The sequence below is a fragment of the Ovis aries genome, chromosome 8 (assembly GCF_016772045.2).
Source record: "Ovis aries strain OAR_USU_Benz2616 breed Rambouillet chromosome 8, ARS-UI_Ramb_v3.0, whole genome shotgun sequence".
Lineage (NCBI taxonomy): Eukaryota > Metazoa > Chordata > Mammalia > Artiodactyla > Bovidae > Ovis > Ovis aries.
In genome coordinates, this window is record NC_056061.1 from 13,233,840 (window position 1) to 13,249,946 (window position 16,107).

General features: G+C 40.1%; 1 protein-coding gene across 5 annotated transcripts in view; it reads right to left on the minus strand.

Annotated features, from left to right (window-relative positions):
• Nucleotides 1-16,107, minus strand: part of TPD52L1 (TPD52 like 1) — a 94,412-nt gene that overhangs the window by 11,818 nt on the left and 66,487 nt on the right. For all 5 annotated transcript variants that reach the window (XM_012182483.4, XM_027972330.2, XM_027972329.2 and 2 more), the window contains exons 3-4: nt 12,847-12,995; nt 2,245-2,346 (exon numbers count right to left, since the gene is read on the minus strand). In XM_012182483.4, the coding sequence (XP_012037873.1) occupies nt 2,245-2,346; nt 12,847-12,995 (251 nt within the window). The remainder of the gene's footprint in view (nt 1-2,244; nt 2,347-12,846; nt 12,996-16,107) is intronic.

Here is a 16,107-nt window from a genome sequence, read left to right on the forward strand (position 1 = left end):
TTTTTACATATATTACTTGTTCTAGTATAATCAAAAGTAATAATCCTTTGTAAAACTTGTTTCCACAGGGACTTATCCTCATTTATATATAGATGTTAGATATTTAGCTTGAGAAAAATATAGATCGGAAAATATAGGTCTACAAAATATTACAGGATCATATTTGAATCTCTAGTAATAAAGACTACATTTCCCAATATTTTTAGACACACTTTATAATGGAAGTGTTGTGTCCTCTACACAGAGCAGTAATTAACAAAAAGTTTGGAACTCCTGGGAAACAGATTATCCATTATGCTAAAACAAAGCCACATTGAAACAGGAGGAAAGGCAGTTAACACACCTTGATATTATGCCCAGTTCATGCAGGAACATGAGTGTGTCAACACGCTATATGTGTGAAACACAGTCTTCATTCTGTACAACTCATGAAATACAGCACACTCCTGTTCAGGGGCTCTGCCTAATTTCTGTCCTGGAGGGCCACCTTGTAACTGAGACAGTTCCTTTGTAAAGGTAAAAACTAGCATTTATTGAATGTTTAATACATGGCATGCTGTCTTCTGCTATTGGCATAATAACCTGATGATCTTGTTACTCTTATCTACATTTATAACTGAGAATACCCAGGTACAGGTAAGTTACACTTGGTTCCTCAACACCTAACCAGTTGAAGTTCAAACAGATTCCTAGATGCCATCCAAGACCTATTGAGGTACAATCTCAAGAGAGAGAGGTGGAATCTAGGAATATGCATTTAACAAGCTTCAGAGGTGTCTGTAAAGTCTCCTACAGTTGGAGAAACACTATTCCTGTTGGCAGTATTATACCACTGTGATCATTGTTTCAACTAAGTATGTGGAAAACAAATTTTATAAACATGACAAAATATATTTTCTTGGATATAACTGGTGATAAGGTCTTTCCTGTTTTAAGGAATTATTTAATTAGTTTAGATAAATGCTTTCCTGCCATTGAAATGACTGCAAATTTTATTCTAATAAAGCTAGGGTTAATTAATAATCCAAAATGCTTACTGGTTCATCACATGCTGCCTCTGAAGAATTTTAATTGCTTTTCGTTATTGCTTTATTAGCAAAAATGAAGATAAAGCAATGTACTCAGATTCATGCATATGTACTTACTTAATTCTAGCCTCATGAATGCCAAGTTCTTAAAATGACGCATGAATGTTGGGCACAAGCCAGTAATTTTTGAAGTCAAAAAATAACTTAAACACAAAGATATAAATATTTGCCTCTAGGCATCAAAGCTGCAGAGTAATACATAAAGCAATAATTTAAGAATCCAGTAAAACAATATGCACAGAGTTTTTAAAAAGAAGAAACATAAAATGTACTTGAGAAGTTTTTAAAAATTGAACTTGATTTTTAGAGACAAAAATGACATTGATTTATAAAGAAAAATCTCCTAAGCATATCAGCCAAATTCAAAATAAACTATGATAGGTATTTAAATAAGCAAGAAAATATGAGAGCAGCAACTGTATGTAAGATAACTTTCTAGAATATAATATAAAAAATAAAAATGGTCAATACTACATTGTTCTTAGTTCAAAATCTTGATATTCACCCTGATTTTATATAACAAATACTGAAAATAACCAAAATGTGCAAAGGAACTGGTTTAAAAATTTTGGTACAGCTGTGCACTGGAAGATAATACATCCACTGAAAACGAAGATGTAATAAACACTTATTAATATATTCACGATACATTGCCAAAGTAAAGAAAGAATATTACCAGGTGCATATATCCATGGTAGCTTTTTAGAATAAAAGAATAAATATCTATATATTTAGCATAGAAAAAATATAAATACTAGCTGTATGTGTACAAAAATGTAGGCAAGAATAGTTTATCAGAGCATATTCACTGAAAGCATATTTTAACTTAGTTTAAGTCCCAGTGATTCAAATTCAGTGTGTGCTGCATTCTTTTGGAATCTCTCCTTATTACTGGTGATTAAAGGTACCCTCTGTCTTCTATTTTTACTAAATAGTAGAAAGGGCATCTCTGCGACCAGGTCCACTAAGCTGACCTTTAGGTAGAAAATGTCCCAATATAAAAATGTATCTCAGTCACCAATAGGATCAGGCACATAAAATTTTAGTCCAATTAAAGAAAAGAATGCCTTAGGAAGACTAGTCAATGGATAATGCCCCTCCTCGTCTCTGAAAGCCAAAGGCCTAGCCTCTTCCGCATGGTTCTTCCCCACAGTACCTCATGTCTCCAAACTTCTTGCTGATGGCTGTCCCAACGTTGCTGAAAGCCGCAGTTGCCTTCTGCCCCGCATGACTCAGGGTTTCATGTGTTTTCTTGTAGCTAGAAATAAAACAGAAAAATAAGAACAGCTTATTATCAAGACCGCCCATAATACATTCATCGTCCTTCTCTCTCCTGTGGGCTTAGTCGCTCAGCCTGCCCGACTCTTTGGGACCCCATGGGCTGCAGCCTGCCAGGCTCCTCTGTCCATGGGGATTCTCCAGCAAGAAAGCTGGAGTGGGTTGCCATGCCCTCCTCCAGGGGATCTTCCCAATCCAGGGATCGAACCCAGGTCTCCCACATTGCAGCAGATTCTTTACCATCTGAGCCACCAAGGAACTTCTGAAAGTTCCTTTTCCAAAACAGATTTAGGAAGATGATCCACAGAAGCAATTGCTTCTGTTCTTTGGGAAGGATGGATTGGTGGCTGCTCATCAGCAAGAAAGTCAGACCATGCAATCTGAATTCAGTAAAAAATACACATTTGTAAGCCTAGATGTGAATGTGCAGATCTTTAATCACAAATAATGGAACTGCTTTGATAGTAGAAAATTATTCTTAAAGAGATGTATTAACTCTATGAAAGGACAATGAAAGCGCTAGCCATCAAAGCTAACACAGATTAGAGAATGCATATTTCAAAGAGAAATGTAAGCTTTTACTATTTATGTGGGTAAAAGGAACCATAAAAAGGCAAAACTGAACTAGTACTTATTTTGTAATACGGAGAGAGGTTGGAGTAAGAAGGGTGCATAATCTTAAGCTAATACAGTGACTTTTTTCAAGACAGTTTTAGGAATACAGTACTGCAATGATCTGTTCCTAAACCTATGTCCCCACAAGGCTGACTCCCCGAGGACAAGGAAGCCATTCATTTTTGTGTCCCTAGGATCTGGCAGCAGGAAAAAGCGGAAACTGAATAAATACTAGATGAAGGAATCAGTGATCGAAGGGGAAGCGCCTCTGTTGGTCTGAACTGGGAGTCAAGGCAGTAAGAACAGAGCGGTGTGATGGATTAGAGAGAATGGACAGACTTGACAAGAGGTTACTAGTGACAAATGGAACAACACGAAAAGACTGGCTTCAGGTTTTGAGCATGGTGGCAGGAAAGGCAGTGGTGTGTCCACTGGCCTGGGAAATTTCCAAGCGTTAATTAATGAAGCAGGAAACAAAAGCACCTAACCTGAGGGAATATGTAAGTCAAGTCACTATACTGCACTGCCTAGACTTCTACAGAGCTGTATGTATTATATTGGATTTCCCAGATGACATCAGTGGTAAAGAACCTGCCTGCCAATGCAGGAGACATGAGAGATGTGAGTTCCATCCCTGGGTCAGGAAGATCCCCTGAAGGAGAGCATGGCAACGCATGCCAGTATTCTTGCCTGGAGAATGCATGGACAGAGGAGCCTGGTGGGCTACAGTTCTTAGGGTGACAAAAGAGTTGGACATGACTGAAGCGACTCAGCACGCATGCACATGTATTATGCTTAATATAATTATATCTCAACTGAACCAAAAAATTGGAACTGATTTTTTAAAAGTTAATTATTATAAATGAGATGGTTGGATGGGATCACTGATTCAATGGACATGAGTTTGAGCAAGCTCTGGGAGATGGTGAAGGACAGGGAAGCTTGGCATGCTGCAATCCATGGGATCAAAACTGAAAAACAATTATTATAATGCACATACCATCATATTCCAATATACGCTGTCCCCAGGTAAGTTCCTCCAAAGCTCCCTGCTTAGCCTAGAACACTTTCATGCATATGGCACCTCCAAGAAGACTATGTCCTACGAAATCCATTATGTGGGAACTTCCCTTATCCCTCCACCCCTTCCACCTCCCACAAGTCATCCAGCCCTAAATATACTATCAGACTTTAAGCAAATGCTTTAAAATACCATTGTTGGTTTTCCTTGGGACTGAAATCACTTTCAGTCCAGTTCAGTTCAGTTCAGTCGCTCAGTCATGTCCGACTCTTTGTGACCCCATGAATTGTAGCACGTCAGGCCTCCCTGTCCATCACCAACTCCCGGAGTTCACTCAAACTCATGTCCATCAAGTTGGTGATGCCATCCAGCCATCTCATCCTCTGTCGTCTCCTCCTCCTGCCCCCAATCCCTCCCAGCATCAGAGTCTTTTCCAATGAGTCAACTCTTCTCATGAGGTGGCCAAAGTATGGAGTTTCAGCTTTAGCATCAGTCCTTCCAAAGAACACCAAGGGCTGATCTCCTTTAGGATGGACTGGTTGGATCTTGTGATCCAAGGGACTCTCAAGAGTCTTCTCCAACACCACAGTTCAAAAGCATCAATTCTTCTGTGCTCAGGTTTCTTCATAGTCCAACTTTCACATCCATACACGACCACTGGAAAAACCATAGCCTTGACTAGACAGACCTTTGTTGGCAAAGTAATGTCTCTGCTTTTGAATATGCTATGTAGGTTGGTCATAACTCCTTGCAAGGAGTAAGCATCTTTTAATTTCACGGCTGCAATCACCATCTGCAGTGATTTTGGAGCCCCCAAAATAAAAGTCTGACACTGTTTCCACTGTTTCTCCATCTATTTTTAGTAATATGATATTCTATTATTCTTTTTTGTTAGCAGGAAGAAACAAGTCTATAATATTATCAGCACCATATGTTATTTATTTACACAATGCCTGTGTTTTTAGGAAGTATAAAAATCATGTATTATCTAGATGATAAAATCAAACTAAACATTCATTACTAAGCAGACATTTCCTAGGGAATAGGGAAAGACACATATTACACATTACACCCTAAGTGAAGGGCTCTTCTGGAGTTATGCACTGCACAGACCTTGTACCTTATGGTGCATCCTAATTGGGCTTGATCTTAAAACTGAATAAGTAATATACATCCCCATCCTGCATCTTGAAAAAGGGCCCTTCCGTCAGGCCACTGATAACCCCCAAGGAAGTCAGCATAGTTGCATTTTACTCCCTTCACTGTGCCATGAAATTCTGTACATAGTTTGTGCTGTGCTCAGTCATGTCCAACTCTTCGGTGACCCCAAGGACTGCAGCCTGCCAGGTTCCTCTGTCCATAGGTTTCTCCAGGCAAGAATACTGGAATGGGTTGCCATTTCCTTCTCAAGGGGATCTTCCTGACCCAGGGATCGAACCCACGTCTCTTGTGTCTCCTGCACTGGCAGGTGGATTGGATTCTTTACCACTACGCCACCTGGAAAGCCCACTTAGTTTATATTGCTGCTGTTGCTGCTAAGTCGCTTCAGTCGTGTCTGACTCTATGCGACCCCATAGACGGCAGTCCACCAGGCTCCCCTGTCCCTGGGATTCTCCAGGCAAGAACACTGGAGTGGGTTGCCATTTCCTTCTCCAATGCGTGAAAGTGAAAAGTGAAAGTGAAGTCGCTCAGTCATGTCCGACTCTTCGAAACCCCATGGACTGCAGCCTACCAGGCTCCTCCATCCATGGGATTTTCCAGGCAAGAGCACTGAAGTAGGGTGCCATTACTTTAAAACTGTTTTTCAACTCTACTGCATAAAAATACGTCCAATAATATTCAAATGATGAAAAACAACTTAAATGCTAACCTTCTGATTGACCTGACAACCTTCTAATTTAAAAGGAAGCAGTATTTAACATTTTAGATTACTAACATCTCTTTGGGGAAGGCGATGGCACCCACTCCAGTGCTCTTGCCTGGAAAATCCCACGGACGGAGGAGCCTGGTGGGCTGCAGTCCATGGGGTCGTGAAGAGTCAGACACGACTGAGCAACTTCCCTTTCACTTTTCACTTTCATGCATTGGAGAAGGAAATGGCAACCCACTCCAGTGTTCTTGCCTGGAGAATCCCAGGGACGGGGGAGCCTGGTGGACTGCCATCTATGGGGTCGCACAGAGTCGGACACGACTGAAGCGACTTAGCAGCAGCAGCAGCAGCAGCAGCAGCAGCGTCTCTTATTTTAAGCTAAATGTGAATCACACCACTGCTGAGTTCCATAATTGGCAGAGCAGGAGACTAATACATCTTCCTTAAATAAAAGTCAAAATGCTAAGATATCCTCAGGTTGCTGTCAGTTGTGCACTGGGAGGCAGAAAACTCGAGAGTATTTGCTCTAAGACGTCTGTGTTGTGTGCCTCTCCTCAGGGTTCCCATACTCCCCTCTGCACAGCTCTTTCCAAACATTGTTCTTTGTGCTGCAGTTAGGGTTTCTGAGTCCCTCTCTGTGACTTATCTGAACTTCCTGAGGGTGGGGACCACATCTTGTTCATCATCACTGTATCCCCAGCACCTGAAATCAACCAGAGCAAGAGCCCTGTGAGGCCAAAGGGAGGAAATGAGTCCAGTTGGATTCTCTGACTTCAGGTACAAGGTGCAAAGTCAGGACTTTGCAGCGTGAACTTTCCCCTTCTAGGGAAGAGCCATGGTGACCTTAAAATGAGTGAGGGAAATCTGTCCTTGCGTGCTCTAAAGCAACTCCAGCAAACCCCTGCTTTGGGGGAATATGGGCTTCCTTGGTGGTTCAGAAGGTAAAGAATCTGCCTGCAATGCAGGAGACGCAAGAGAAGCAGGTTCCATCCCTGGGTCGGGAAGATCCTCTGGAGAAGGAAATGGCAATCCACACTAGTATTCTTGCCTAGAAAATTCCATAAACAGAAACGCCTGGCAGGCTACAGTCCATGGGGGTCACAAAGAGTAGGACAAGACTAAGCAACTAAGCATTCATGCACATGTATATATTGATGAGAACATTAAGTTCTACTCTCTTAGCAAATTTCATTTATACAGTAGTGTTTTCAACTATGGTCATTATACTATACATTAGCTCCTCAAACCTTATTCAACTGACAACTGACAGTTTGTACTCTTAGCAACCTCTCCCTATTTCACCCATACCCACCACCTCCAGAAACCGCTCTTGCATTCTCTGTTTCCAAGAGTCTGACTTTTTTTTTTTAGATTCCACATATAAGTGACACCATGTAGATTCTATCCTTCTCTGACTTCACTTAGCATAGTGCCCTCAAGGCCCACCCATATTATTGCAAACAACAGGATTTCCTTTTCTCATGGTTGGATAATACTCCATTGTATCTGTGTGTGTGTGTATCTTTACATTTTAAGGAATGGGTAACCTTTAACCATTAGAACAGGTGAGCTGTTTGGCCAGCATACTGACAGAGGGCTCTTCCTCTCTTCATGTGCTAGTGATTTGAAAAGCAGTGTTAATAGTCAAAAGGAGAAAGCATGTCGTCCTCTAAAGTGTTCTGACCTAAAGCATTTTTCTACATGCAGGAAGAAGAAAAAAATTTAAATTCAACAGTCTTTTTACAAGAAGACATTCTATAACCCAAATCTATTTTCTATTATGGGATTTAAAAGAGAGTAATACTTTAACAATTGCATATGCAGCACTTCACCAAAGACAAAAACTATTTAGACTTCTTCTCTTCCAAAGGTTCCCGAAACACAACACCAAATCACAGATTTACCACTTGAATCTAGAAAAGTAGAACCTACGTTCTACCTTGTATGATGAGGCCAGTAAGAATGAGCAATCATGAGAGAGATGGGCTACATGGTCTTTTAAAATTAGGTCTTTAATCTTCACTGGCACTTCTGGACCTAATGGCGCCACAGCAATGCCACATAAATAAGACCACATTTACTGACCACAATGGGCTGGAAGTCTTAGAAGCACAAAATCAAAGAGTAAATAAATCATATACCAAGCTTCAATTTTCAAGCACTGTGCATTTTTAAAAAAGCTGAATGTTAGATTTTTACTACTCTGTATATAGGGTGAAATTATTAAGCTTCCAAAAAGATGGAATAGTTGAAATTCCATTCCATGACCTTCTCCCCTTTGTAGACTACCATTTGGTCTATGATACAACTCAGAGGGGTTTATTGTTGGGGCAATTTTACCGATTAGCAAAGGCCAAATACTCACTAAAATGAAGCACATCAGTTTGAATAGCCCACCATGACATGCCATCAGGTTTTCAAATTACTTTTCTATTTCCAGAAGAGATTCAATTTCTCCTCCAATGGTCTCCCCACCTCTTCACCCCAAGGCCACCCACCTCCCCTGTGCCTCCTTAAAGCCTAAAAACATTATAAAGCTTCAGAGAAGAAAAAAGAAGAGGGTAGGGGGACTTTCTGTGTGTGTTCTTAGAGTCTTTGAAATCAAAAAACTATGACAAAAACAACAGCAACAACAAGCCCTGGGACACAGATGATCTCTTGACCTAATACTGTATGGTTATCTTTCTAAAAGGGAGATAATTTTAATCTGCTGTGTAGTTATTCCTATTCATCTGGTCTCTTTCCAATATGAACCCTACCACAAACTAAAATATGCAAAATCTTTCATTAACATATCAGAGGTTTTCATTTCATTATAAATCAAACTAAATAGGTCATGACTGTTTAATCAGCATGCAAAATATTGCCTCTGGAATACCTGTAGTGCCATGACAGTTAAAATTCTTTTTAGTGCTTTGAAATCTAATTCTATCCAAGCTAACCCGACCCCAGTTTCATCACTCCCTCACATCAAAATTTTCACCACATGATGCATAGATATTGTTCTAAAGTCAGTATGATGTACATTAATAGCAGGAATTTAAATATCCAGGGGAGAAAAAAAAAGGAAAGATGGGTGAATGGAAAAAATAAAGAATCTTACACACATATCCATCACCCAGTTTCCTTTCAGTCTTTTTTCTACATATATATATTTTATAAGTGAGATGAGTTTTCACTGAATATTATGTTAGCTAGCATTTTTCTATGTAATTAATTTTTTTTTTGGAAAAGCAGCATTTTAATCGGAGAAGGCGATGGCACCCCACTCCAGTACTCTTTCCTGGAAAATCCCATGGACAGAGGAGCCTGGTGGGCTGCAGTCCATGGGGTCACAAAGAGTCAGACACAACTGAGCAACTTCCCTTTCACTTTTCACTTTCAGGCACTGGAGAAGGAAATGGCAACCCACTCCAGTGTTCTTGCCTGGAGAATCCCATGGACAGGGGGAGCCTGGTGGGCTGCCGTCTATGGGGTCACACAGAGTCAGACATGACTGAAGTGACTTAGCAGCAGCAGCAGCAGCATTTTAATGGATGCAAATTATTTAATAAACAATAATTTATTTCACCATTAAAAATATCCAGGGGAAAAATAGATTCTATGATCATACTCTACCCCTTGTCCCAACACAGGACTTTTCCTTCACTTCAGTTCAGTTCAGTTCAGTCCGGTTCAGTCGCTCAGTCGGGTCCGACTCTTTGCGACCCCATGAATCGCAGCACACCAGGCCTCCCTGTCCATCACCAACTCCCGGAGTTCACTCAAACTCATGTCCATCGAGTCGGTGATGCCATCCAGCCATCTCATCCTCGGTCGTCCCCTTCTCCTCCTGCCCCCAATCCCTCCCAGCATCAGGGTCTTTTCCAATGAGTCAGCTCTTCGCATGAGGTGGCCAGAGTACTGGAGTTTCAGCTTCAGCATCATTCCTTCCCTTAGCAGTCAATAAAAAAGGGTGCGAGAGAATGATCTCCTGAAATTATGTTGCTGATAGACTCAGGCCTCCCTCTTAAAAAAGAGATTTATTCTTCTTTACAAAGGAAAGTTCACATCATTCCTAAAGGTTAGTGAGACCATAATCACCTGTATTTATTAACTAATCTCTGAGGAAATCTGTTCTAGTCCTGTAGCTTTCACCGCATCAGTATGTAGATAACTCTCATGTCCATCTCTAGTCCTGATTCTTCCTCTGAGTCGTCCCCTTGGAGCAACTTGTTGGTCTGTTGGGCATCTCAGACTGAACACAGCTCAAACAGAATTTTTTTCAACATTTTGTTTTGCCTTGGTTGCTAAGGCGTGTCTGACTCTTTGCAACGCTATGGACTGTAGCCCAGCTGGCACCTCCATCCATGGGATTTCCCAGGCAAGATTACTGGAGTGGGTTGCCATTCCCTTCTCCAGGGGATCTTCCCCACCCAGGGACTGAACCCAGGTCTCCTGCATTGCAGGCGGTTTCCTGCATTTCAGGCAGATTCTTTACTGACTGAGCCCCCAGGGAAGCCCTTGTATTGGGGTATAGCCGATTAACAATGTTGTGATAGTTTCAGATGCACAGTCAGGGGATTTAGCCGTATACATGTATCCATTCTCCCCAGACTCCTCTCCCATCCAGGCTGCCACAAAACAGTGAGCAGAATTCCACGTGCAATACAGCAGATCCTTGTTGGTTACCCATTTAAAATATGGCAGTGGACCTGTCCATCCCAAACTCCCTAGCCGTCCCTGCCCCCCATTCTTCCCCCCTTCCCTGGCAACCATGGTTCCTTCTCTAAGTCTGTGAAGCCAAAACAGAATTCTTGGATGTCCCCACCAGACCTGCATCCTAGAACAGCAAACAGGCATACAAAGTGCCAGATGCTGTTCTGTACTCACTGAATCCTCACTACCTATGATAGGTACTAATATGATCTCATTTCATGGAAGCCCCTCTATGCATGGGAGAGAAGTATCAGCAAAGAGAAAAACTGTTTCCCACTCAGATACTAGGAATGTAATATCTTTAAGTTCCAAAGGGTAATAGTAGGGAAGAAAATGCATAACACAAGGTCAAAAATTTCTTGATGGTGGAATCTGGGGTCAAAGATAGGAAGCCTCTATGGTTTTTCCATCAGGCCCCAGCCCGCAACACATGAAAGGAAGAAAAATCACATTAGGATTTGGGCACCTTCTTCCCTTTGGCACAAGACCACCTGGCAAGCAAAATATTTTAAATCATTAGAAAAGTACCACAATAGTTAATTATTTTGTGAAATTTTAAAAAGTAACCCCATAAAAGCAAGACTGTAGAATACTCAAAGTTATTCTATACCTTGCCTAATATCAGACAAGAAGATAATAGCAAAGCTGAAAACATTTCTGCTGGTCTAAGAAAGAAAAACTTGCTTCTCCAGTGTTTCTCCTGTACTCTCACACTTACCAGCACACTCAGGACACTTCTGACACCAGATGTGTTTGTGTGGAGGGGTTTCTCACATCAAGAGGTTCTGCAACACCAGCTGAGTCTCCTACAATTTAATTCTGACACTTCCTGGAGATCGCATCAGATCCCACAGGTTAAGGGTTCAGTCCCACAAGACTGTGCCCCACTCACCCCACTTCAGATACAAATCACAGGTCCAGATTATCACCAGTGCCCCTGACCAAAGTGTTAGTCACTCAGTCATGGCCGACTCTGCGACCCCATGGACTGCAGCCTGCAGGCTCCTCTGTTCATGGAATTCTCCAGGCAAGAATCCTGGACTGGGTTGCCATGCCCTTCTCCAGGGGATCTTCCCAACGAAGGAACTGAATCTGGGTCTTCCACATTGCAGGTACTGTCTGAGCCACCAGGGAAGTCCAAGGGGCTATATCAGAGGTTCCTACAACCTCCTCCCCAAGTTCAATTAATTTGCTAGAGTGGCTCACACAACTTAAGAAAATAGATTACTTGCTCGGTTATACTGATTTATTGTAAAAATTATATGATAAAAGATACAGATGAACAGCCCGATGAAAGAGGCATGTGGGGATGGGAACCCATCCCCATGTTCCCATGGGAACACATGCTTTCCATGCTCTCTCCTGGGACACCACCTGCCTGGCACTTCCATGGGTTCAGCAATCTCAAAGCTCTCCAAATGCCACATTTTTGAGATTTTTATGGAGTTTCATCATAGGCATGATAGACCATTTCCAGGTCCTTTTCTCTCCATAGAGAATGGGGGCATGGGACTGACAGCTTCTAATCATGGCTTGGTCTTTCTGGTCACCGGCTCTCCTCCAGGAGTCCACCAAGAGTCATCTCATTAGAACCAAGGATACGGCTGTCACCCTGGAAATCCCAAAGGATTTAGGAACTCTGTGTCAGGAACGAGGGTCAAAGTGCAAACATGAGAACAAAAGATGCTCCTAGCACTCTTATCACTTAAGAAATTATATGAGTTTGGGAGCTTTGTGCCAGGAACTGGAGGCAGAGGCCAATATATACTTACACATTCTATAGAGTAACAGGGATAAAAAGCACATCCCCCAAATATGAGAGATACAGTTTTTTCTCTTTATGTTAATGGTCAACAAGTCTACAGTTTTTAAAACTGTCAATCATTTTTGATAGAAATTCAAAATATGTAGTGAGTGCCAAGTATTCAGAGGATTTAGAATTTTATGGAAAAACATAAGCCTAAAGTATATATTTAAAATGTTAAATATATATATATATTGAAGAGAAAGAATTTAAAACCGTACAACTCCATAAAAGTAGTCTAAGTGAAAACAGAGTTTTGGTGAACAAAGTTTTATTTCATGAAGCTACTTTGTAGAGCCTGTATCATGCAACATATTAATGACCATTCATATTTCTATATATTTTACTTCTAGAGAAAATATTTTCCCTGGACACCAGTACAAAATAAGCCTTGAAGGAAAAAAAATAAATATATAGAAGAGGCAAGACAGCAGGCTGAGTGATTACTTTTTAAGAAAAAAAATATACTTACGCAGTAGTGGTCTGCACGTCATGCCAGCCTCTGCTAAAGTTCTGTTTTAACTCATTCATCAGGTTCATGCCGAGTTTTTGTTTTATCTCCACAAGACGCCTTTCTTTCGCTGATAAAACTTGTCGTAAGGTTGTAATTTCGTCTTCCAGCTACAAGCAGGAGGGAAAATGATGGGGGAAAATGTCAGACCAGGTGAAACATACAAGGGCGGAAGCTCTCAGTGATCCAAAGCACCCTGGGCACCCTCTTGTTTACACAGCCCCATGCAAGGCCTTAGCAAACACATCCTGTAGAGAAGTCTAATATTTTAAAATGACAGATTTTTTTAGTTTGAATGATTCCAAATGTAAACACTACTCCTTGTAAAAAATTCACTCATATAGCAAAATACAAAAACAATAAAAACCATGTGTAATCTACTAGGAAACAGACACTGCTTACAGTTTCTGGTTTTCAATCGTCCAAATGTTTTTCTAAAATTATACGTAGATATAATTTTTGAACAGGAAATTGATTTTGTAGTCTATATCTAATAACTTCTTTTCAAATGCCATTAGTCAGTGTTATTTTTTTGCCATCCACACCTAAGCATACATTGTGGTTTTGCCAAGCTGGCATTTTACTACTTACTTCTTTTTAAAAAATGAAGCATCTAAGCCTCATTTACATTCCAAGTGTCACTCCACTCCTGACCACAAACAGCATCACTAACCCTGTCAATCATCTTGCAAATGTGTTCCTTGGGTCACCAGAGACATAGCTGCTAGAAAAACATCTCAACAATGCCATCTACTTTTGCAAAAATAGTGTTGTAAACCTTTGTATTCACACACCAAAAAAACACTTAAACAGAACTGGCAGAAATACTGAATCAACCATCTGAAATATTCTAGCAGAAAAGAACACTATCTTGGAGCTTTTAATATCAGCAAAATGTCCTAGTAGTCTAACATTATCCATTTTTTTTTAATGGTTGTGAAACATTTTTGTATGTTCATGGACATTTTTCTGAAGTCTTTCTAAAATGAATTCCACCTTCCATGCTGCTGCTGCTGCTGCTAAATTGCTTCAGTCGTGTCTGACTCTGTGCAACCCCAAAGACAGCAGCCCATCAGGTTCCCCCGTCCCTGGGATTCTCCCGGCAAGAACATGTTATAATTAGTAGCATCCTATGTTTTCTTTTTTCTTTGGCCATGCCAAGTGCCATACGGGATCTAGCTCTCCTACCACAGATGGAACTCATACCCCTTGTGTCGGAAGCACAGAGTCTGGACCCCCAGAGAAGTCTCCACACTACCTCTTCTTGACAAGCAAGAGTCTTCAGTATGCAGATATATACTCATTACTCCAAAAGGAGTATATTCAAGGGTGACCAAGGGGGACTGGGTTTTCAGTCTCTCCATTAAGTGAGAACACATTATCATTTTAAAATCAGATCCCTCTATCCTTTTGCCCTCATGTTATATTCCATATTTTCATCTTAGTCAATGAGCTCACCTGCATTTAGTCTGTTGCCTAAGATTTCTCAAGGTTGTATCTCTAGCTCTCTTACCATAGAAAATACTTGGGCTTCAGGCCAGCTTTTTATTCAGTAGAGAAAGATTTTTTTTCTTCTTTCTTTTGAATAAATAATATGTTTGAGTGACTGAAATGACTGGGAATCTGGTTTTGTAGATATATTAGGTATTACTGCTTTTTCCAATGTGTAACAAGAGTAATGAGAAATTTTTTAACTTGCAGAGAAAAATTAAAGATGTAGAGAAGAAGAGAGAGGTTTAAACATCTTGGTATTCTCAGCCTTTTATCTATGGAATCTCAGAAATTTATTCAAAATTCTGGGGGACAGTAGGATATTCATTAGTTTTGGGGAGTTGGGAGGAATAGGTAAAGGATTCATAAGATTTCTAATGACATCCTTGGTCCCAAAAAAGTGATAGAAATGCTGAAGTGACCAATTCATCAAACATCATCCTCAAGAAATATTAAATCCCACATCTAATCATTTAAAAATTGAAGCATATGTTAAAAGGTATTTGTAGAGAAAAGACTTCTAATGGTAAAAACATGAACTCAGTTACTCTATGCAGACTAATGTCAGGCACTATAATGAAAGTCTCACTATTGCAATAAAATGTTAGACTCACGCTTCTTAATGCTTCCATTTATATATCAGTGATCTAAACATAATATATGCCAAAATAGTTATTAAGAAAATCCCAAAAGGTAAAATTAAAAGATAATTCTTAAATTACATTAATATGCAAGACTGAAAATGGTCAATCTCCTCTCTTTCTGCAGAGCACAGAGTCCTGACACAGCAGAAAGTCCTCTAATCACAAATACTTTAAATGATGATCCTGGTGAGATTCAACCCCTTATTGGACTAATGAGAATTTTTGGCCTAGTTACATCAATTTTAGTTTATATAAAAGTCACTCAGAGAGCACATTTAAAATGAAGATTCCAGAAGGAGGCCCCTTTTAAGGCCCTGAGATTCTGATGTCTCAAATTTGGTGAGGCCTGTCTATATATATATACATATATTATTTAACAAGTACCCCCAGATACTCTGATGCAGGTAGTATAGAAATTCCACATTGTAAGCCATATCAAATTCATTTTGGAATGAGCTGGAGTGCAGGTAAATCATTAATTGAAGTATTTAAGATATCCTTTCCCCGTTAATTTTAAATTAATCATGTCTTCGTTAGAAACTAATAGTCTGGTTCTCTGGTTTCTTGACATCCCCCAGGAGATCTCCTTGTAGGATAAATATTTATGTACAAGATTAGGTATTTAAACTTGGTTACTTAAATATGAATGAATAGGAATTTAAGTATTGGCGAGGATGTGGAGAAATTGAAACCCTTGTACATTGCTGGTGGGAAAAAAAATGGTTCAGCCACTATGGAAAATAGTCCAGCAGTTTCCCAAAAAGTTAAAGGTGGAATTACCATATGACCCAACATTCCTATTCCTACTATATTCCCCAAAGAATTGAGAAGAGATACTCAAACAAATACATGTATATACATGTTCATAACAGAACTATTCACAATAGCCAAAACAGGAAAACAATCCAAACATTCATCAAAGGATGAATGGATAAATAAATTGTAGTATATACATAAAATGGGATATTATTTAGTCACAAAAATAGATGAAGTACTGATATAAGCTGTAATATACATGAGCCTCAGAAACATTTGGCTAAATAAAAGGAATCAGACAGAAGGTCACACATTGTATGATTCCACTTAT